This window comes from Prionailurus viverrinus, chromosome E2, assembly GCF_022837055.1.
Source record: "Prionailurus viverrinus isolate Anna chromosome E2, UM_Priviv_1.0, whole genome shotgun sequence".
NCBI classification, from domain to species: domain Eukaryota; kingdom Metazoa; phylum Chordata; class Mammalia; order Carnivora; family Felidae; genus Prionailurus; species Prionailurus viverrinus.
In genome coordinates this window covers 57170763-57195655 of record NC_062575.1, presented here as the reverse complement: position 1 = coordinate 57195655, position 24893 = coordinate 57170763, and the positions used below count along the sequence as shown (strand labels likewise).

Here is a 24893-nt window from a genome sequence, read left to right as displayed (position 1 = left end):
ACTATTTACACATGACATGATACTATATATGTAGAAAACCCGAAGACTCCACCTAAAAAATTTGCTAGAACTGATAAATACAGTCAAGTTGCAGGATACACAACCAAAGTACACAAATCTGTTGCATTTCTATACATCAATAATGAAGCAGCAGAAAGAGAAATTAAGAAAACAATCCCAGAGCATCTGGGTGGCTCAGTCGGTTAAGCGTCCGACTTGGGCTCAGGTCGTGATTTCACAGTTTGGGAGTTCGAGCCCTGCATTGGCTCTTTACTAATAGCTCAGAGCCTGGAGCCTGCTTCTGATACTGTGTCTCCCTCTCTCTCTGCCCCTCCCCCACTTTCTGTCTCTCAAAAAGTAAATAAACATTAAAAAATATTTTTTAAAATACCATTTACAATTGCACCCAAAATAATAAGATACCTAGGAATAAAACCTAACCAAAGTGAAAGACCTGTACTCTGAAAACTTTAACATTGATGAAAGAAATTGAAGATGCATACAAATGGAAACACCCACACCCACCCACGCGCGCACACACACACATACACACACAGGGAAAGACATTTCATGCTCATGGATAGGAAGAACAAATATTGTTAAAATGTCTATAGTACCCCAAGCAATCTATACATTTAATATAATCCTTATCAAAATACCAATAGCATTTTCCACAGAACTAGAGCAAACAATTCTAAAATTTGTATGGAACTGTGGCACCTGGGTGGTTCAGTCAGTTAAGCGACCAATTTTGGCTCAGGTCATGATCTCATGGTTTATGGGTTTGGGCCCCATGTCAGGCTCTGTGCTGACAGCTCAGAGCCTGGAGCCTGCTTTGGATTCTGTGTCTCCTTCTCTCCCTGCCCCTCCCCCACCTGTGCTCAGTCTCTCTTTTTCTGTCTCTGTCTCAAAAATAAACATTAAAAAAATAATAAAATAAAATAAAATTTGTGTGAAACTGCAAAAGACCCTAAATAGTCAAAACCATCTTGAAAAAGAAAAGCAAAGCTGCAGGCATCACAATTCTGGACTTCAAGTTATATTACAAAGCTGTAGTAATCAAAACAGTATGGAATTTGCACAAAAATATTCACATAGATGAGGGAACAGAATGGAAAGTTCAGAAATAAACCCACAACTATATGGTCACTTTCTCTTTGACAAAGCAAGAAAGAATATCCAATGGGAAAAGGACAGTCTCTTCAACAAATGGTGTTGGGAAAACTGGACATCAACATGCAAAAGAAAGACACTGGACCATTTTCTTACACCATATACAAAAATAAACTCAAAGGTCTAAATGTAAGAACTAAACTATAAAAATCTTAGAACAGGCAGTAAACTCTGACATCAGCCATAGCAACTTTTTCCTAGATATGTCTCCTGAGGAAAGGGAAACAAGAGGAAAAATAAGTAATTGGGACTTAAAATAAAACTCTTCTGCACAGAGAAGGAAAGAATCAACAAAGCAAAAGGCAACTTACAGAATGGGAGAAGATAGTTGCAAATGACATATCCAATAAAGGACTAGTATCCAAAATATATAAAGAACTTATAAAACTCAACACCCAAAAACCAACTAATCCAATTAAAAACTGGACAGAAGACATGAACAGAATTTTTTCCAAAGAAGACATCCAGATGGCCAAGAGATACATAAAAAGATGTCATCACGTACCATCAGGGAAATGCAAATCAAAACTACAGAGAGATGACCTCACACCTGTCAGAATGGCTAAAATCAACAACACAAAAAATAACAGGTGTTGGCAAGGATGTGGTGAAAAAGAAACACTTATATACTCGTTGGTGGGAATGCAAACTGGTGCAGCCACTCTCTTTTGGTTTCCATTTACATGGAATATCTTTTTCCATCCATTCACTTTGAGCCTTTGTGTACCCTTAAGTCTAAAGTCTCTTGTAAGCATTGTGCAATTGGGTCTTTTTTTTTTTTTTTAAGCCTTCCAACAACTGTCTTGATAATTCATTCATTTACATTGGCTAATTATTGATAGGTAAGGGCTTACTAATGCCATCTTATCAATTGTTTTTCTGGCTGTTTTGTAGTTCCCTTATTCCTTGTTTCCTTTCTGGTTTCCTTTAGGAATTGATAATTTTCTATAGAGGTATGCCTTAGTTTCCTTTTCTTTCTCTGTGTATCTACTGCAGGTTTTTGCTCTGTGGCTATTATAAGGCTTACATAAACCATCTTGTAGATAAAAGTTCATTTTATGGTGAGAAGAACTTAAATTTAATTGCATATAAAAACTTTATTCCCCTCTCACATTTTGTTTTCGATGTCACTGTTTTTACATTACATGTGCATTAAAAAATATTGTTATATTTTCGGGGCGCCTGGGTGGCGCAGTCGGTTAAGCATCCAACTTCAGCCAGGTCACGATCTCGCGGTCCGTGAGTTCGAGCCCCGCGTCAGGCTCTGGGCTGATGGCTCAGAGCCTGGAGCCTGTTTCCGATTCTGTGTCTCCCTCTCTCTCTGCCCCTCCCCCGTTCATGCTGTCTCTCTCTGTCCCAAAAATAAATAATAAAAACGTTGAAAAAAAATTAAAAAAAAATATTGTTATATTTTTATTACTTTTGTCCTTTAATTTTTTTATACTTGATCTAAGTGGTTAACACACCACTATATTGCAATATTAGAATATTCTGCGTTTGACTACATACTTTACCAGTGTTTTCTATTTTCATATTTTTATATTACTAATTAGCATTCTTTCATTTCGGCTTGAAGTCCAATGTCTGGACATCCTCAAAGGTTGTTTCTGTTTTTTAATTTTTTTTTTGTTATTGTTGCTTTAATATGAAATTTATTCTCAAATTGGTTTCCATACAACACCCAGTGCTCATCCCAACAGGTGCCTTCCTCAATGCCCAGCACCCACTTTCGCCTCCCTCCCACCCCCCATCAACCCTCAGTTTATTCTCAGTTTTTAAGAGTCTCTTATGGTTTGCCTCCTTCCCTCTCTGTAACCTTTTTTTTTTTTCCCCTTCCCCTTGCCCATGGTCTTCTGTTAAGTTTCTCAGGATCCACCTAAGAGTGAAAATATATGGTATCTGTCTTTCTCTGTATGACTTATTTCCCTTAGCATAACACTCTCCAGTTCCATCCACGTTGCTACAAAAGGCCCTATTTCATTCTTAATTTCTTTTTTCTTGTGACTGAGTCATACTTTTGTTTCTTTGCGTTCCTCATAATTTTGGCATTCAAAATAGTATAAAGTGGAACTCTGGAAATCAGATTCTCCTCATTTTTTAGAGTATGTTTTTGCTGTTTGTTGTGGGTTATAATTCGCTTAGTGACTTTCTCAAACTAATTTTGTAAAGGCTGTTTCCATTATCATGTGTGATCAATAGTCTCTCTTCCATTAGCTTAGTAATCATATTGTGGTTTGACAGATTTCACCAAATGTCTAGCACTAAAAGAAAGAAAAGAGGAAAAGAAAAAGAAAGAGGAAACGAAAAAGAAAATGTTCTCCCATCATTTGCAGATTTGCTCTTAGTTGTGACACTCCAACTCTTAACCAAGCGGTTTACCACTCTGCTTTTACCTGTTTTACACTTTGTGCAGAGCCAGAGGAGACAGCTTATGGTTTTCTCAGGTACTTTATTCTCCACTATATGTAGGCTTTATTCCATACACTTTTTTTTTTTTTTTTTTTTGCTCAGCCTCTCCCCATGCTTTTGGTCTATTGCTTATCCTATTTTCAGTCTACTACGGTCAATCTTTTGCTTTTAAACACTGTATGATTCTCACTGGCAAAATGAGAAAAACCTAGATGGAATTTGGAAGGCAAATTGAAACAGAAAATGTTAATCTCGGGAGAAACCAGTGACAGGATAAAGATTTTGCAGACCTCCCCACTAGCTCTAACTACATATTTAAGGCAACCAGAGGCAGTAATTTCTCACATATATGCATGATTTTTGGCTTCTCCACCCACTGTGGAGCTTTAAGATTTAACTGTTAGTAACTGTTCCTATGATCTACCAGTCTTTCACACATTTCACTGCTCAAACTCCTTCCAAAATCTTGCCTTAATTTATGCAATTCTTACTCTTAAATAATTGTATGTATATATTTCCCTGACCAAACACTGATCACTACAGTCCCTCAGAATACTACTATTTACGTATTTTCAAAGTCTAAAAATGTCAACCAGCCTGACTATATTGGTTCCATGGCCCAGTGGTCTTATCATTTCTCTTAATAAAAGAGCAATTTTGATCTTTTTAAATATAGTAAAGGAAATCTGATGCTTAAAAACATTGAATAGATGGAGGGGAGCCTGGGTGGCTCAGTTGGTTAGGTGTCCGACTTTGGCTCAGGTCATGATCTCACAGCTTGTGAGTTCAAGCCCCATGTCAGGCCCTGTGCTGACAGCTGTCTGGAGCCTGCTTCAGATTCTGTCTCCCCCTCTCTCTCTCTGCCCCTACCCCACTCATGCTGTCTCTCCCTCTCTCAAAAATAAACACTAAAAAAATTAAAATATATATATTGAATAGATGGGACAACTGGGTATCTACATGGAGAAGGATGAAGTTGGACCCCTACCTCACACCATATACAAAGGTCAATTCAGAGGCGCCTGGGTTGCTCAGTCGGTTAGGCATCCGACTTTCATTCAGGTGATGATCTCATGGTTCATGGGTTCAGGCCCCACATTGGGCTTTGTGCTGACAGCTCAGAACCTAGAGCCTGTTTCAGATTCTGTGTCCCCCCCCCCCCCCGCCCCTCCCTTGCTTGTACTCTCTCAAAAATGAATGTTAAAGAAATTTTTTTTAAAAGTCAATTCAAAACAGATCAAAGAACTTAATGCAAGAACTATAAAATATTTGGAAGAAAACATAGGTATAAGTCTTCCTGACATTTGAGTTAAGCAATGGTTTCTTAAATACAATACCAAAAGTGCAAGCAACCCCTTCCCAAAATAAAGTTTCACCAAAACTTAAAAGTTGTGTGTCAAGGACGTTGTCAAAAAAGTGAAAAGATAACCCACAAAATACTTACAAATTATATACCTGATAAGGGTATAATATATCTATCATATGTAAATTATTCTTAAAACAAAAAACAACTTCTCAATTTAAAAATGTGTATAGTACTTGAATAGTTTTTCTCCAAACAAGATATACCTATGGCCAACAAACACATGAAACACATTAGTCATTAGAGAATGCAAGTCAAAAACACAGTGAGATACCACTTTCACCTGTTGGGGTAGCTGTAATAAAAAAGGTGGAAAACAACTGTTAATGAGGAAGTGGAGAAACTGAAACATTTGTGTATGATTCTTATGCTACTACAATCTCAACCCAATACATGTACCCAAGAGGACTGAGAATGTCCACCAAACACACACATACACACACACACACACACACCAAAAACCAAAACCCAAAAGGTTGTAAGTGCAACATTACTTAAATAGCTTAAAAGTAGGAGTCCAAAGAATTTCATACAATGATTTCATATACAATATTTCAGGACACTTATAATACTACAATTCAGCCATAAAAAGGACTCATGTAATGATCCATTACAACGTGGATCAGTCTTGAAAACATTTTCACAGAAAAAAGACATGACAGGCCACATATTGTATGATTTCATTTATATGAAATGCCCAGAATAAGGACAAACATGAAGACGGAAATTACAGTGCAATTTCCAAGGGGTGGGGGTGTGAAGTGCTAAAGGGTATGGGGTTGCTTTATGGGGTGATGAAATTGGTCTGGAGTTAGTACTGATAGGTTTTACAAAATTGTGAATACAAAGTGACTTAATTGTACACAGTTAAGGTGTCAGTTTTATGGCATGTGAATTATATATAAATAAAATGAACAAATATCCATTATATTTGCATTGAATTCAGGAAAACATTCTGACTGACTCTGTCCTGCAAGACCTTGGAGATATGGGTCCCAATCTCCATTGCAATAGAAGTGATGACGACAGCAATTGTAACAGCAGAAAGAGCATGTATTTTAGAAACTTTTCAGGTAAAATGAGCATATTTTTAACTAAAATTCTAGTGTGACTTTCAGGGAAGCACTAGGTCTCCTGCCTCCACATTACAAGATACCAGTTCATCATCCTGTACCATTGCAATGGTTACACTGAACTAAAGACATGACAGACCTTCTTTCTTTACATTCATAAAGCACTTTGTACCTCTCATTTTTATGTTGTAAAAGTTTCAGAAGCCCTTTGTCATACATCCTCCAAATTTTTTAGTAAAGGGATAAAATGTAAATTAAATATATAAGTTGATTTAAAAGATGTGAAGGGAAAAGTGGTAAGAAAAAAACTTATAAGAAAATCAACATGAGAGGTGCCTGGGTGGCTCAGTCGGTTAAACAGCTGACTTCAGCTCAGGTCATGATCTCGTGGTTTGTGAGTTTTAGCCCTGCATTGGGCTCTGTGCTGTTGGCTCAGAGCCTGGAGCCTGCTTCAGATTCTGTGTGTGTTTCTCTCTCTTTCTATCTCTTCCCTGCTCACACTCTGTCTCTCTCTTCCTCTCAAAAATATATAAACATTTAAAAAGTTAAAAAAAAAAAGAAAATTAAAGTGAATCTCTAGCAAAGTTGAAAAAGAACCATGAACCATAAGGCTTGTTACCATAATCCCAAATTGAGATTTTGATAGCCTTTGAAAAACTGCTTTCCTAGTAAAATCCCTAAATCATATCTATTGTCTGATAAAACTTCCTACACATTCATTTTCATGAAATTACCCTAAAAATGTCACAGGCAATTTATCTGAACAGTATTTCACAAACACTTTCACATATTATATAAATGATCCTACATGTGCAGCAGAAAAGGACACGCGATTATTAGCACGAGGAAAACTCATCTTTCCCAACCAAGAAGTGAAAAACTTTAAGAGTAAACATTCAGTGTTAAATTAGTCTGACTTTATTTTTTGTTTACTCATTTTGAGAGAGGGAGGGAGGGAGGGAGGGAGGGACAGAGAGAGGAAGAGACAGAATCCCAGGCAGGCTCTACACTGTTAACGCAGATCTGATGTTGGGCTCAAACTCAGAAACTGCAAAAGCATGACCTGAGCCAAGATCAAGAGTCCAACGCTTAATTGACTGAATCATCCGGGTGCTCCATCCTGACTTCATTTTTTAATTATTTGACTATTAATGGCTTCAAGTCTCCCATCCCTCCCCCTTCTACCAATTAGGTAAGCTGATTAGATAGCCTATCTACTCTTTCTTTGGCATTGGTTGGGAGGTTTAAGCCACATTCAGTACCCTCCTCAGATCCACTATAAAAGCCCCATACCAACAAATCTGGAGAAGAGAGTCCTTAACACATTGATCTTGATGACTGGGATCATAGTTTTACATCAACTGTATGCCACCCACACTGTCACTCAAATTCACGGTTCTTGTTCTTGCAGGAAACTCTGGACATGGATGAACATCACCTAATGAAGTTTGCCCTTTTATCTTATTAAACCCTTCCAAGAGATCTTCATGGTGACATGAAAGGATTGTAATGAAGGTATAACATGAACAGATTTCAAACCTCAGGATGAAAATCATCAACAGTAACTTGGCCTTTTCAAGAAACCTGAAATAAACTATATAATAAGAGGAAAGTAACAGGACCTTTTCACAGATAGCCTTGTAACTTAAATAACCAATCAATAGGTATTATTTTGATTTTTTAACTAATCACTATTAACATTATTTGGAATTTTTAAATTTTTTTGGTGTTTATTTGTTTTTGAGAGACAGAGAGACAGCATGAGCCGGAGAGGGCAGAGAGAGAGAGAGGGAGACCCAGAATATGAAGCAGGATCCAGGTTCCGAGCTGTCAGCCCAGAGCCCGACGTGGGGCTCGAACCCACAGACCGCGAGATCATGACCCGAGCCGAAGTCGGATGCTCAACTGACTGAGCCACCCAGGCGCCCCAACGTTATTTGGAATTTAATTAAATAATCCTTCAGGAGAACTCAGACATTATCTTCTCCACTATGAATTATCTGATGTGTAGCTGATTGTGAGAAATGGTTAAAGAAATTATCACATCATTTCGTTTTTAAGGTTTCTCTACAATATCAACTCTCTGATAAATCTTAAAAGTCAGACCATTGTCTAAAGGCCTTGCCATTTTCAATACATTTGTATGTTTTCTCTCATGGCCCCTAAGGTAAACATTTTAACATCTGACAAAAGTTTAACACATTCATTATATTTATATGGTTTCTTTCCAGTAGGAGACATTACATATGCTTGATCTTTGGATAAAAGCCTTGCCATACCCTTTACCTTTTTGTGGTTTCTTTCAAAGATGCATATTCTGGGGTCTAATTAAACGTGAACCCTGGTTACAAGCTTTGCAAATACATGACTTTTAATATGGTTTCTATTCAGCATGGATTCTTTGATGTTGAGTAAGTCTTGAACACACATTAAAGGTTGTACTATAAACATTATATTTGTGAGGTTTCTCTTCACTACAGATTCTCTGATGATCCCCAGTACTTGATTTTTGGACAATAGCATTTCTACACGTATTGAATTCACAGTGTTTCTATTCAGTATGCATCTTCTCATGTCTAGTAAGGTTTGCAAACTGAGTAAAGGACCTGCCACATTCATTGCATTTGTAAGGTTTCTCTCCAGTATGGATTCTTCGATGCCGGACAAGGCTTGAACACACATTAAAGGCTTTGCCACACTCATTACATTTGTAAGGCTTCTCTCCAGTATGAATCATCTGATGTATGACAAGGTTAGAGGACTGGCTAAAGGCTTTGCCACATTCTTTACATTTGTAAGGCTTTTCTCCACTATGGATTCTCTTATGTTGAGTAAGGCTTGAACCCTCCATAAAGGCTTTGCCACACTCATTACATTTGTAAGGTTTCTCTCCTGTATGAACTCTCTGATGAATTATAAGATTTGAATATTGACTACAGACCTTGCCACACACATCACATTTATATGGTTTCTCTCCAGTATGGATTCTCTGGTGTCTAGTGAGGTGTGAGATGCAGCTAAAGGATTTGTCACATTCATTACATTTGTAAGATCTCTGCCCAGAATGAGTTCTCTGATGATTGGTGAGGTTTGAGCTGCCTCTAAAAGTTTTCCCACAATCATTACATTTATAAGGCTTCTCTCCAGAATGGATTTGTTTATGTCTAGTAAGGCTTGAATACTCAGAAAAGGCTTTGCCACATTCATTACATTTATAAGGTTTCTCTCCCATATGAATTTTCTGATGCTGTGCAAGATTTAAATTTTGACTACAGACCTTGCCACATATGTTACATTTATATGGTTTCTCTCTGGTATGGATTCTCTGATGTCTAGTAAGTTTTGCAAATTGGGTAAAGGCTTTGCCACATTCTTCACATTTGTAAGGCTTTTCTCCACTATGGATTCTCTTATGTTGAGTAAGGCTTGAATGCTCCATAAAGGCTTTACCACACTCATTACATTTGTAAGGCTTCTCTCCTGTATGAACTCTCTGATGAATTACAAGATTTGAATATTGACTACAGACCTTGCCACACACATCACATTTATATGGTTTCTCTCCAGTATGGATTCTCTGGTGTCTAGTGAGGTGTGAGATGCAGTTAAAGGATTTGTCACACTCATTACATTTGTAAGGTCTCTGCCCAGAATGAATTCTTTGATGAAGGGTGAGATTTGAGCTTCCTCTGAAGGTTTTCCCACATTCATTACATTTATAAGGTTTCTCTCCAGAATGGATTCGCTTATGTCGAGTAAGGCTTGAATACTCAGAAAAAGCTTTGCCACATTCATTACATTTGTAAGGTTTCTCTCCTGTATGAATTTTCTGATGCCGTGAAAGATTTGAATTTTGACTATAGCCCTTGCCACATATATTACATTTATATGGTTTCTCTCTGGTATGGATTCTCTGATGTCTAGTAAGTTTTGCAAATTCGGTAAAGGCTTTGCCACATTCTTCACATTTGTAAGGCTTCTCTCCTGTATGAACTCTCTGATGAATTGTAAGATTTGAATGTTGACTATAGACCTTGCCACACACATTACATTTATATGGTTTCTCTCCAGTATGGATCCTCTGGTGTCTAGTGAGGTGTGAGATCCGGCTAAAGGATTTGTCACAGTCATTACATTTGTAAGGTTTCTGCCCAGAATGAATTCTTTGATGATTGGTGAGGTTTGAGCTTCCACTAAAAGCCTTCCCACAATCATTACATTTGTAAGGCTCTTCATTATTATGTGGTTTTTGATGTGTAAGTAATGGAGGATGAATAAGAAATTTCCTGGATTTACTACAAATGCTAATGTTGATATTAGAAGGAATTCTTTGAAGTGGTGAAGCAGAACTACTGTTGATCAACCTCTCAACTTGATAACATGCATGAATTTTCTCTTCAGTTTGAAACTTCTGAAGGTCAGTCAGATGTGACTGAAACCTTAATCCAATCCCATTTTCAAAACATTTTATATACTTGTTTCCTGCACAAGTTATGTTATTTTCTAGTTTTAACAAATAACTTTTATATGACTTCTCGCATTTGTAAGATTGAGAAGTACTTTTCCTTACAGAAACATCCTGTTTTAGAGGGAAAACATTCCAGGAGATGTTATGCTGTTGATCTCTTCTACCAGTGAAACTGTGGTTATGGGCTGCAGTTACTCCTTTGTAATTTTTTTCATTATATCCATAGTGACTCTCAAACTCATGTGTATTTTGCTGGACCTCTCTGAAACCCAAACCCTTGATGTCATTTCTTTTGTGTCTTTCCAACATCAGTGTTTGGAACAGTTCTTCTTTGTTAATATCCTCTTTTGTTGATAATTCCTTAATCACACTTCTAACAGAAATATCTGAAAGATATAAAGAACCATAGGTTTGCTATTAACTAGAGTTGTAAAATGAATATTTTACCTTGAAAACATAACATTATGCCAAAAGTTATTCTTAGATAGTTCTAAAACTTCTCAACCAACGTATGCAAATATTTAGGAATACAAAGGGAATTGGATTCCTCAATTAAGAAAGGGTGTTTACACATAGATAAAATTATTTTCAGGAAAGCCTACTTCCAACACCCTATGATCAAACCACTCAGAGTATTTACATAGGCCCTGAAACAAGTAGTATCTTTCTGTTGCCACCCCAAAGTACTCACCATTTGGCAGTAGATATTTGGGTGTCTCATATTTGAAGAAAAGCAATATTATATTAATGCACATACACTGTAAAGGTACCTAACTATTTAGGTACAACAATAAAGGCTAAAACAGAGCATTGATAATATAATGATAAATAATATCTTAATTTTTTTTAATGTATGTTTATTTTTGAGAGACAGACAGAACACGAGCAGGTGAGGGGGAGACAGAGAGGGAGACACAGAATCCAAAGCAGGCTCCAGGCTCTGAGCTGTTAGCACAGAGCCTGACGCTGGGCTCGAACTCACAAACCACAAAATCATGACCTGAGCCAAAGTTGGACACTTAACCGACTGAGCCACCCAGGCACCCCAATGATAAATATCTTAACAAACTTCTCTAATAAATAAATCGCAATTCACAATTACAAAATAAAAACAGCTCTGAGAAAATGAGGCAAACTTGATAAAACACCATTGTAAGAATAACAAATATTGTTCTGAATTTCTATAATAAAACTATCTATATTCATGCAGACATTAACCACTGGTGCATGACAGTCATAATACATAATGGATACTGAAAACCATTATCTGTAAATCATAATAAAATGAATCTAACATTTTTAGAAACCCACAGTAAATCTAGAAGATAAATAATAAGCAAACACAATTACAAACCATTTCAATCTGTGGCATTCTAAAGACTTCTTCCGTCAGAACAAAGAAAAAGGCTCCTATTTCGGAAGGAGTACGTACTATGAGCATTGCAGTCAAATGCTCTACCACTGAGCTATACCCCCACCATATGAGAATTGAAACATATGTTAAGAACCACTGATGTTTTAAATATCTGGTTCAGGTATATACATATTTTAAGATAAAGAATTTGGGAAGGCGATCAGAAATCAGAATTATGATTTCATACTTGCAGTTAACTAACAACCAATAGAGCTATTTCCTAACTATGAAACAACACTTAATTATGCAATTCTGCAATTACGAAATACATGTATTAGAGGGGCGCCTGGGTGGCTCAGTTGGTTAAGTGACCAACTTCGGCTCAGGTCATGATCTCATGGTTCATGGGTTCAAGCCCCGCGTTGGGCTCTGTGCGGAACGCTTGCTCGGAGCCTGGAGGCTGCTTCAGATTCTGTGTCTCCTTTTCTCTCTGCCCCTCCTCCGCTTATGCTCTGTCTCACTCTCTCTCTCAAAAATAAATAAATGTAAAACAAAAAAAAACATTTTTTTTTAAAGAAATACATGTACTAGAGTATGTGCCTCGAAAATTTACTAAGGCAGAGACAACATTGAGATGAGACAAATTACAAAATGAATACAAACACAATACACTGCAGGCAAAGGTCAATCACGTAAGAGGGATTAAAAAATATTAGAAAAACAAAAGTAAATTTTCAGTCCTTGCTATATGCTATACAAAAATCAAAATGTTCTCACAGCATTAACATATTTAATATTCTTGAGGTAAATCATCATATTACTTCAGGTAAAAACAATGGACCCATGGTGTTTATGTATCCAATACTAATTCACCCAGAAAGTAAATGTGAAAGCCAAAACTTGAACCTGGGCCTGTAAGCTCAGAGCACAGGTCCTTGAGCACTAGACACCGCTGCCCACCCCAGGAAGTAAGCAAAAGGGCATAATAAATCCCATCAACCTGCAGAGAAATGCTTCAGGAAAACTACGGAATTGAGTTGTGTCACTAATATTGTTTCTGACTCCTCCCTCCTGGATAACGGCATCTGAATCATCACTCCCTGAAAGTGTTGATTTAGAGAGTGACCAGGAGTGGTGCTATCCTAAGCAAGATGTCCTCTGGAAGAGTATAGATCTTTATACAATGTGGGAGAAGGGGTAAGGATAGGGTTCTCTGAGGAGACTTGGGTGTCCAGGGGCTCAACAATAATACGCTAATAAAGGAACAGTGTGCTCCATCCAGATCAATGAACAATCTGAGAAAAGGTAGAAGAACAGAGCCTAAGCTTGCAAATTTATGAGAATACAATTGTGCTGGGACAGTACAAATCTTTATCTTACAAAAAGACATGAACTGATTTATATCAAGTGGCACAATACTGACCCATTCTTCAGGAAATACACTATGGGTGTGGCAGGGGTGGGGCAGGGAAGAATGAAGAGATTAGAAAGGCAGGCAGTACGATACAGCGGGAGGAATATAGGTTTCCTTCCAACATTTGCCTTAAAATTTATCAAATTGAATATTCTTGGCTTTCTGTTTATAAGCATATCCTCAAAAGAGTCCTACATACATATTACATCAGACATGTACAAAAAATGTTCTCAACAGGTATCAAAAGCAAATTTCTTAGGGCGCCTGGGTGGTTCAGTCAGGTGAGCATCTGACTCTTGGTTTAGGCTCAAGTCATGATCTCATGGTTCATGGGAATGAGCCCTATGTGGGGCTCTGTATTGACAGCATGGAGCCTGCTTGGGATTCTTTCTCCCAGAGAGAGAGGTTCTCTGCCCCTCCCCACTGTGTGTGTGAGCTCTCTCTCTCTCTCTCCAAATAAATAAATAAACATTAAAAAAAAATAAAAGCTAAATTCTGGACATGGCCATCAAGGAGAGAATGGATGAATTCATTCCAGGTACACATGCAGATGCAAAGAAAGTCTGTCAAGAATTCAGCAATGGAGGGTGACACATGGCAAGATGATGAATCCCTGGTAGGGAAGACAAAGGGTTTGTTAGGAGGAAACAAATTTAGCAGCAGATTTTTGTCAAGTTCTGAACTTGGGGGGATGTGGTTAGATTAAGCTAAAAAAATAAAAATAAGGGGAGCCTGGGTGGCTCGTTCGGTTAAGCGTCCGACTTCGGCTCAGGTCATGATCTCATGGTCTGTGAGTTCGAGCCCCGTGTCAGGCTCTGTGCTGACATCTCGGAGCCTGGAGCCTATTTCCAATTCTGTGTCTCCCCTCTCTCTCTGACCCTCCCCCATTCATGCTCTGTCTCTCTCTGTCTCAAAAATAAACGTTTAAAAAATTCTTTTTAATAAAAATTGAAAAAAATATATATATATATACCAACCAAATTATTTACATATTTTATAAATGGAAATTTACCAATTTTGGCATGTTAGCCTTTTTGAGACTAAGTATCCTTGTTTGTTATATAAAAATAAGTGCTTCTTTTGCACTCTCCTCTAGTTATCTGAAATCATATATTTGGATCTCTTTACACAACTGCTGGCATAAAGAGACATGAGGTAAAGGATGCTCTTACTATAGGTATTGGTGGATATATAGTTATTATGAATCAGTGGAAATTATGTGTACTTAGCCAAAATTAATAAATTCTGATTTCATTAACAATTATCACAGCCTAGGCAACCTCAAGGGGAAAATAATGACTCACAGTGCGGAATGGATTCTACCGAAGGGCAATGTTAGTACCAGGTGACTCTACAGAAACAACTTGTGGCAGTGCCACGCAGGAGGCAGATGTGCAGAGAGGTGGTTAGCAATGTAAGCAGTTGACTGTAGCCAGGGAACTGCAGAGTACTGACAGGTGAAAGTCAATGAGGACCAGGTGAACTTTTTGTGGAATGCAGTTTAAAAGATGAAGATCAAAACAGCCTTCAGGTATTAAGCAAAGAATGTAGTTTCCAGAACATGAAAAATTTGGTGGAAAATTCCAGGAGTTATAGAAGCAATAGTGGTGAGGATGTACATGGAGTGGAAGAGGTTGGCTAAATTCCCAATAAGATAAAATGAGACATTCAAACATTAGTTTAGTATACCAAGATGTACATGATAAACCTAGAGAGGGAAATTAATTATCAGAGTAAAGCATTTGGGGTGACTGGGTGGCTCAGTTGGTTAGGTGACTGACTTTAGCTCAGATCATGATCTCACTGTTCATGGGTTTGAGCCCCACATCAGGCTCTGTGTTGACAGCTCAGAGCCTGGGGCCTGCTTTAGATTCTGTGTCTCCCTCCCTCTCTGTCCCTCCTCTCTCTCTCTCTCTCAAAAATAAATAAACACTAAAAAAATTTAAAAAATAAAGCATTTGTACAAAATAGAAAGAGTCAGTAAAATTCAAATAAAATCCAAGAAGTTGTATGTATGCATGTATTTATTTATTTTGAGAAAGCAAGAACACGAGTGGGGTAGGGGCAGAGAGAGGGAGAGAGAGAATCCCAAGCAGGCTCAATGCCTGGTGTGAAGCCCGATGTGGGGCTCAATCTCATGACTGTTAAATCAATCATGACCTGAGCCAAAATCAAGAGTCTGATGCTTAACCAACTGAGCCACCCAGGTGCCTCCAAGAAGTTTGTATTTAGAAAACTTAAATATACTATAAAAAAAAAAAAAAAAGCAAGGTATCCTATATAACAAATTGTGGCAAATCAATTTAATGGTTTCTGGGATGAACAGTAACTTAATAAAAAAATATTTTCTCAAGATATCCAATAGTCCCACTTTAGAAATCCCATCAATTTGAGAAAAGGGTACTTTAATAACAGGTAAATCAGGTGAAAGAGAAATAAAGGGACTAAGATAAATTTTTCACAAAATTAGGAGTTTGAATAGATTTTGGGGAAACTGCTGCTGAGCCATAACTCTCAACATTCAAGAAGCAAATCCTATAAAACACATTTAAAAATATTTATTACTTGATCCAGCAGCCCACAAATCACAGATATAAAACAGAATTCTGAGTGTCATCAAAAACATATAATCAATGATTAAATTTTTGAAGTTCATTTTTTAAAAATGTTTATTTATTATTGAGAGAGAGAGAGACAGACAGACAGACAGAGTACAGGTGGGTGAGGAGGCAGAGAGAGAGGGAGACAGAATCTGAAGCAGGCTCCAGGCTCTGAGCTGTTAGCATAAAGCCCAACAAGGGGCTGGAACTCATGGACCGCGAGATCATGACCTGGGCCAAAGTCAAACGTTCAACCGACTGAGCCACCCAGGTGCCCCTAAAGTTCATTTTTAATATGTACATGGAAACGTAGATAATGAAAACTGCTGTGGTTTAAACATAACAAATTAGAAGTTAAATGGAGGCATAATATTGTACACCTAAAACTAATACAACACTATGTTAACTACACTAGAATTAAAAAAAAAAAGGAGGCATCATTTAACTTCAGAAGTTCCCTCAAGATGGATCACAATCAGGGACGCCTGGGTGGCTCAGTTAAGTGTCTGACTCTTGATTATGGCTCAGGTCATGATCTCATAGTTTCATGAGTTCGAGCCCCACGTCGGGCTCTGCGCTTACTCTGCAGAAGCTGCTTGGGATTCTCTCTCTCTCAGCCCCTCCCCTGCTCATGCTCCCTCTCTCTCAAAATAAATAAACTTAAAAAAAAAAATCATTATTTGTTTGAAGGAGAGTAAACAATGGTGCATGCCAGGGGAAAAATGTGACATGAACCACAGTTTGGCCAAAGCCTCATAGACACACAGTTGTGACATTTTCCTTTGGATAAGTTCGTACACCTTTGATTGCTGGCTCAAAAGGAATGATCATTAGATATTTGATCAATATCGCCACACTGCCCTTGAGAGACAGGGTGACACCCCACCAACAGCAGAAAGATAACTATTATCACCGATCGGTCGGGCTATCCTGATACTTTCCATGTCAGCATCCCTAGGACTTGCTGACCACTCCACTCAGTGGCGTAAATGGGCACTTCCCGTAAGTAGCAGGACAGCACTGTAATACATTAATCAAAGCGTTCTTCAAAAATTTTGTTACCCGCTAAGCCCCCTCCATAGGTAAGTCCACCAGAGGTTGCCCATCATCTAAAAGTGGGTTATCAGAGCAGATAAAGAAGCTATTTCAGACCCTAGGAAAACAAGTTTCACGGGCAAAATTGCACTTAGGAAAATTGTACTTAGGAAAATACGAAATCTTGAAGAGCCAAGTTTCATCTGCATCCCTAGCGTAGGCAGAGCGCTGGAAGGACAACAAGGCAAGATAACAGAAGTAAAGGAGTTAGATTTTATAGGGTCTTTGAGAAGACTAAGGCACGCTCCCCACATAGGACTGGGTTTCAAAGAGACGATCTCTCTGTCCACTGTCTTTACGGTACTGATGACCAACAATCTCAGAAGAGCCACCCCACTGCCTGATTATATTCTTGATGTGTGGCAACAGCAGGTCTGACAAAATGGCTATGAGGCCTTGAGGCAGTCCCACGAATCCTCGGGGCCCAAATGCAATGGAGGAGCACTCAGTGTTTTCCTATCTCGTAAACAGTTCTCCCAAACACAGGAACTGAGGACGAACCCTGGACAGGTCCTGGGGCCAGGACTACAGAGGAACTGATGGATCGGTTGGAATCAGATGGAATCAAGTACGGGAGGAGACCACAGGAATGAGGGTCCCCGTGACACAGCCCTCCTCATCCCTCTCAAAGCCTAGGGCCCAAAAAGGTCACAGCAACCAGATGATAGAGTGTTGTAGGTCATGATAAAGACTCTGTCTCTGTCTCTGCATCAGCTGGGACACCGTCAGAGGGTTGGAGGATAATCCAACAGTACGACAGAGTAATGGGGGAGATTTCCTTTGTGTGCTCACAAGTACTTTTCTTTTCCCAGACCTCTCCTTGTTGGGGAGGGTTTCTCAGACAATATTTTTTTTTTTTTAATTTTTTTTTTTCAACGTTTTATTATTTATTTTTGGGACAGAGAGAGACAGAGCTTGAATGGGGGAGGGGCAGAGAGAGAGGGAGACACAGAATCGGAAACAGGCTCCAGGCTCCGAGCCATCAGCCCAGAGCCTGATGCGGGGCTCGAACTCCTGGACCGCGAGATCGTGACCTGGCTGAAGTAGGACGCTTAACCGACTGAGCCACCCAGGCGCCCCTCTCAGACAATATTTGATGAAGCAGCTTCATCTCTGACTGTCTCAGCTGTCACCAGCATTCACAGCTTTGACACAGATGTGGAAAACCCACTTGGTTTTCTCACTATTTTCATCTTGCCCTCCAGACCCCTGGGCTCTGTCCCTGGCTCCAAAACAGAGACAATATTCAGGTCAGAGAGATTCCTGCTTATAAGAAATGAAAGTTATGTGCTGGGGCTTTTCCAGAATATAATCCCAGCCCTTAGTTCATCTGAAGACGGAAGATGTTACAGATGGGTCTACACTAATTTCATCCACTGACTGCCTTCTTCTGCTTAAGGAACATTTTACATATATAGCCATCTAGCTCTCTTCTGAGAATTACTGGATCAAAAGCATGGGAGTAAAACCAGGGAATCCGGTATTTTAAAATTTTGCTGTACAGTTTGGTGATTACTCAGGTGGTGGAAGCAATACTAATCTAGGGAGGAGTGGGCAGATAATCTGAAGAAAGGAGGAGATGAAAGTCCAGATGCCACTTCATAAAGCTTTCATTTCAGTGTCAAAACAGCTTTGATCACAGTCAGGCAGGGCAGAGGATCCCAAGAAACTCACTAGGGCAGATCCCAACATCTGGACGCACTTTATCCACACCCAGGGAGACCAGGTTCCTGTAGTTCTCCAGCATCACTTCCCGGTACAAGGCCCTCTGAGCAGGGTCCAGGCACTCCCACTCCTCCTGAGAGAATTCTATGGCCACATCCCTGAATGTCAACCGCCCCTGAAAGGAAAACACATTTGACTAAGAGACCATGAGGAGAGTTATTATCTTCACGCAAATTATAAGAGAGCGATGTAAGGATTGATTTGGTGGTAGTGAGTTTTTTGACAAATCGGTAGAAGATATTTTTGAGCCAGTCATATAGCCCCAATTTTGTGTTATTATACTTCTCAAAGAGAGGACATACATCCACAAAGTCACTGTGCATTCTGCAATTTTGTGAACAAAATACACAAATTAAAAAGTTCATCACAAGGTGGACTACACAGAAGTGTCAGGTAGTATATTTTACACATTAATGATTTCTCTGATGAGCTACGCTATGAGTAGTGCCTTTAGAGACTACAAAATTCAGAGACTTTTAAGAAAGTCTGAGATCTAAGAATGTGAGGATGATTATAAGAACAGAGACAAAAAGTTTTTGAACATTTATAACGTGCTACATATTATTCAAATGGGTATTATTTTGGGTAATAACATTAAAAATTTTTTTTAATGTTTATTTCTGAGAGACAGAGTGCGAGTTGGGGAAGGGCAGAGAGAGAGAGAGAGAGACACAGAATCCGAAGCAGGCTCCAGGTTCCGAGCTGTCAGCACAAAGCCTGATCCGCGTCTTGAACTCACAAACCATGAGATTAGGACTTGAGCCAAAGTCAGACGTTTAACTGACTGAGCCACCCAGGCACCCCTTAATTTGGGTAATAACATTAGAGAAATATCTGTTCCTGCCTTATAGAGGAGGCAACTGTCACAGAGACTCTAAGAAATTTGCCTTGGGTCAAATAGCTAAGAAATGGCAGAGCTGGAACCAAAACCAGGTGTTCGGAATTTAGACTTGAACTTAGAGTCCACAGTTAAGTAACAGAAGCAGCATTAAAATTACACTGAGGGGTGCCTGGGTGGCTCAGTCCGTTAAGCGTCCAACTTCAGCTCAGGTCATGATCTCACAGTTCATGGGTTGGAGCCCCACAATGGGCTCTGTGCTGACAGTGCAGAGCCTGCTTCAGATTCTCTGTCTCTCTCTCTCTTTCTCTGCCCCTCCCCTGCCCACATACTCTCTCTCTCTCTCAAAAATAAACATTAAAAAAAAATTTTTTTTTAACGTTTTTATTTATTTTTGAGACAGGGAGAGACAGAGCATGAACAGGGGAGGGTCAGAGAGAGGGAGACACAGAATCTGAAACAGGCTCCAGGCTCTGAGCTGTCAGCACAGAGCCCGATGCAGGGCTCGAACTCACGGACCGCGAGATCAGGACCTGAGCCGAAGTCGGCCCCTCAACCGATTGAGCCACCCAGGCGCCCCAAAATAAACATTTTTAAAAAGTACATTGCTAGCAGGTTTTCTTAGTGAGAAAGCATGAAGAATTCAAAGCTGAAAACATGGACCTGCATATGATGTCGTTGTATGTGCACACACATAGTACATTACTATTCTTACCACTATTAATTTACTAATGAGTTAGTGCAGAAAAAAACTTAAGGCCATGAAAAGTATGTAAGAACAATTTTCAAAGGCTAAAATAAATATAAAAGTTATTTATGGGGGCTCCTGACTGGCTCAGTCAGTTAAGCATCTGACTCTCGATCTCGGCTCAGGTCATGATCTCAGTTTCATGGGTTCAAGCCCCATGTCAGGGTCTGCATTGGCAACTCAAAGCCTGCTTGGGATTCCCTCTCTTCACCCCTCCCTGTTCATGCTCTCTCTCTCTCTCTGTCAAAAATTAACATTTTTAAAAAGTTATTTATGAAACAATGTGTATTTAATACACACAAGTTTTTTTTTTAATGTTTTTTAACATTTATTTTTGAGAGAGAGAGAGAGACAGAGGGACAGAGTTAGAGCAGGGGAGGGGGAGAGCGAGAGGGAGACACAGATTCTGAAGCAGGCTCCAGGCTCTAAGCTATCAGCACAGAGCCCAACATGAGGCTCAAACTCATGAACCATGAGGATCATGACCTGAGCCGAAGTCGGATGCTTAACCGACTGAACCACCCAGGCGCCCCTCACATCATAGGTTTCTGCTTGCATACATGCACACACACTTAAACACACTTTCATTAAAAGCAGTTGTCTCAGACAGATTTGGGGGATGAATTTTGCTAATCTATCATTTTTTTTACTCATCTGTATTTCAGTATTTTGGGTAAAATAACATTCAGAAATTGTACTTAATTTTAATGAGGTTGTTAACATTATTCTTGTATTAACCTAGTCATAAAAAAATAGAAAACTTTACCTTTTCCACTAAATACATATATATGTAAATATCAAAATTTTGTCCATTTAAATATAAGCCAAGCATAGTATATCCAATAATAAAACAATGATTGAAGATTATAAAATGCATTAATGTTCTACATCAATTTAATAGATTAAGATAGAAAAATGTTTTGAAAGCATTAGATCTTTGAAGATATTATTGGATAATTAAGTCATGCTGAATAAAAAATCAGAAGTGTCATTAAGCAAGAAAATTCTAGTAAACATCACGATCGGCAGTAAACAGAAGCATTTCCACTAAAACTGAGGCTGACACAGGGACATTATGGCTCCTGCCATTCACCACTGCACACAGTGCCTGTTCATTGGGAACCATGTGGGATCCATGCATCTTCAGAGAATTTTTTTTTTTTTAATGTTTATTTATTTTTGAGAGAGAGAGAAAGAGAGTGCTAGCAGGGAAGGGGCAGAGAGAGAGGGAGACACAGAATCCGAAGCAGGCTCCAGGCTCCACGCTGTCAGCACAGGGCCTGACGTGGGGCTCGAACCCATGAACCGTGAGATCATGACCTGAGCCGAAGTCAGATGCCCAACCAACCGAGCCATGCAGGCGCCCCTAGAGAATGCTTTAATGAGGATCTAAAAAGAACAAGCTGTCTCTATGTATACTGGCACGAAAACAACTCCAAGATCTGTGTATGGAATAAAATAGCACAATATAACATTCACTGAATAATTTTAACTAAAATCAACTAATGCTGGTAAATGCATTTTTATAAGACTTGCACTTAATCTTGCACAGAACTAACAAAAGTCAGCCAGTGATGATGGAGGGCGTGACAGGGAAGTAGATGTTTTACTTCTTAGTCCAGAATGTGCAACACTGTTTGGAGTTTCACCTGAAAACAAAGATATACAGCATGTGATGTTTAAAACAAATTGGTGTTCAGTAACAACTGGTGGGGCCAGAATTTGCCTCCAGGCACTCTGACGACAAAGACCAAGTTTTTTGCTTCACTGGAATTGCTGAAACATTTTTACGTCGAACACCTGCGCAAAAGCCCCAGGGTGAACAAGATCTTCACGGGATGGATATGCTTTGAGTGATTTTAAAGAACTTACTGTTAAAACAAATTGCACAATAAAACACCCTTTATCATTGTTATGTTTCAGAACTTTCCATTCCAATCCAAATCATTACTATCTCCGAGCCAGAAACACGCCCATTCACTTGGTTAGTTTCAAACGCCTTGTAAAAGCAGGGACAACAGGTTTCCCCTCTTCAGTCTTCTTTTCCAGCTGTTCCTGCAGGTTAACTGGGCGCACAAATGTGCAGTTCTTCTTAACGCTGTCCACAAGGAACTGAGGGCGCGTTCCTATGCAACCCCTAAGACAATCCCCTTTGCCAACCTCACTGACACCAAAGGCCCACTCCCAGCTTCTGATCCAAACCTAAGCATGAAACCTTCCTCCTAGATGATCCCCAACACGGCCTCTTCACAAATTCCACGTCTCCGGGTCACCATGCGGGAGGAATGGAATCTAAGTGACGATGAGAGGTACTGAGACAAGGTCTGGGGGAGTTCCAGCACACGTGTGAGGCAAGTCCCTCGAGAGAACATTACCAAATTCAGTTAAGGGACACAGAAGAAACAACCAAGAATGTGACCGTTACCTGGGAACGACTCATTTCGACCTCCTCTTTCTTTCCTGTTCCTCGGGGCTTCTTTCTCGGATAAGATCAGTCTTGAGAAGTGAACCCTGAGTGCTGAAAATAGGCTGTTTCATGCTTAGAATGAACAAACCGTCTTCCGGTGACACAACCACACACAGAGGTAGAACCTCAACACGGGAAGGGACAGGGCTCTGCCGCCCCAGGAGGAGCCCGAGGAGGGGCTCGTGAACGCAGAGGCGAGCAAAGGAGCGGGTTCTTCCCCTTTTCTGCAGAACTCGTTGGCCTGCGGAGTGGCCCACGCGCTCTGCGGCTGCAGTGGGACCTGGGCTGGACTGACGCTCCCCTCCAAGCCACAGACCCGGCCCTGACCAAACACCGCACAGAAAAGAGCCCCTCCCCTCCCCCAACCCATTCTTGGACCAGGGACGGAGGAACAGGACAGTGAAGCACGTGAAGCGGCGGAGGGGCTGTAAGCGGAGCCGGACGCCGGGCCTCGGAACGTCTCACAGCCACGCCGCGACTCACCGTGAGCGGGAGGGAGAGAACGGTAGTTGTAGCCACCAGAGAACCTCGGAGTGGAGGACAGCAGGCTGTGCTGCCTCGAAACACGGATTTGACACTGGGTATCCCAAATTCACTCACCGGAGAGCTTCTGCCCGTCAGCTCGATTCACTTCCGGGTCTGAAGGAAACTGCGCACGGCGGCCTGGAGAAGTAGTTTAGGGGGCGGGGCCTGGGCGGGGCCTGGGTGGGGCCGCGTCCAGCGAAGGGCGGGACGTGGAGAGTAGGGACTGGGCCGAAAGCGCGCGGTGGGGGCGGGCCAGTGTGGGGGCGGAGCCTCGACTCTACTGGCCCTGCTCCGCCCCTGGCAGTTTATGGGTCTGTTAGTCCCTCTGCCCCCGCTGTGCTCGTTTCTCTGCTTTTTGATCGCTGTGGAACAGAGCTGCTTCCTGCGTGTTCTAAATTAACGTTTCTAACAATTTAAGGTAAGAGAGTAGTTATAAGGCCAATTATATTATAAGCTGAGATGTTTTCCTCGAGTTGAGGGTGACTAAATTCAAAAGCTCTTGGCGCCAGCTGGTGGAGATGTGCCTTGTGAGCGATGGACACTGCAATGACATCTCAGGAAAGAACTAAGAAGTATCATCGGGAGCTGAGATCTGACAACGAGTAAGAAGGACCATCGTTTACATTTATTCTATTGCCACAGTTAGTTGAATTTACCAGTTTGCTTCTACAAATTAGTTAGGATTTGGATTTGATATAGGTCCTGAGTGTAATAATATGCTATATTGATGATATCATAAGAATATCAGAAACTTAAAAATAAGATAGGTAGAACTGATATAACTGCATTAATGGCACCAAAAAAGACTGGTTGTTAAATCTAGCAAAGATCTAGGGACTTGCCCAAATGGTGAAATTCTTAGGAATATTCTGGACAGAAGCCATCCATGACGTTCCACAGGTGACTAAACAGAAACTAGTATCCTTACCTACCCCTAGAACTAAACAAGAAGCCCTATGTTTGAGTGGTCTATTTGGATTTTGGAGATTGCATATTCTACATCCAGGAATATTGCTAGTTCCTATCCATGAAACTATCTCAAAGAAGGCCGTCTTTAAATTAGGACCTAACAAAGACAAGTCATGTCTGATTTGCAAAAGTAGTGTCTCTCAATGTCTATCTTTGGACCCCTGTGATGCTTTAAGAAACGATTTTGGAAGGGACTGCAATGCAGAGTAGCGCAGACTGTAATTAAGGGTAAAAGCCTTTGAGTGCCACCTAGTGGCAGCCACTAAGATATGGGACCAGAGGATGTTTGGATGCCTGGGCATTACATATACATACTATCTGAGATAAAGTTACTACCTTGCTACTAGGTGTTAATTGAGATGGCCATAAAGGACATAAAATAATATTGAAACACGAAATTCTTATGCTGTTTCGGCCCATACTGGAGAAACACTCTGCTAAGGGATGAAGTGCCTATAAGTGTTCCATAATAAAAAGGAAACCATTTTCACAGGAGCGTGCTACAGGGGGAGTGCAAGTAGGCAGCCATCATATCCACGGCCGGTAGCCTCTTTTCTCCTAAGAACAACTTTAGCAACACCTAGCAACACCCGAATTACTGCCAGAGCCTACTGACACTTGTTTTTCTGGAGGGAAAGCTATTAAACAGAATAGGAGAAAACTATGGGCTTC

General features: G+C 40.1%; 1 protein-coding gene across 1 annotated transcript; it reads right to left on the bottom strand.

The window, feature by feature from the left end:
- Positions 1-7963: 7963 nt before the first annotated feature.
- LOC125153755 (zinc finger protein 665-like) lies at positions 7964-23402 on the bottom strand. The gene is made up of 4 exons (XM_047837244.1): positions 23328-23402; positions 22686-22778; positions 18624-18789; positions 7964-10872 (listed from the first exon to the last, which is right to left on the bottom strand). Exons 2-4 carry the CDS (start codon positions 22698-22700, stop codon positions 8570-8572), a joined length of 2484 nt encoding a protein of 827 aa, XP_047693200.1. The 5' UTR covers positions 22701-22778; positions 23328-23402; the 3' UTR covers positions 7964-8569.
- Positions 23403-24893: the final 1491 nt, after the last annotated feature.

Coding starts and splice junctions, on each gene's coding strand:
- LOC125153755 (XM_047837244.1), bottom strand. Junction 10,873..18,623: donor AGATGTTGGGATCTGCCCTA/GTGAGTTTCTTG, acceptor TATATCTTTCAG/ATATTTCTGTTAGAAGTGTG.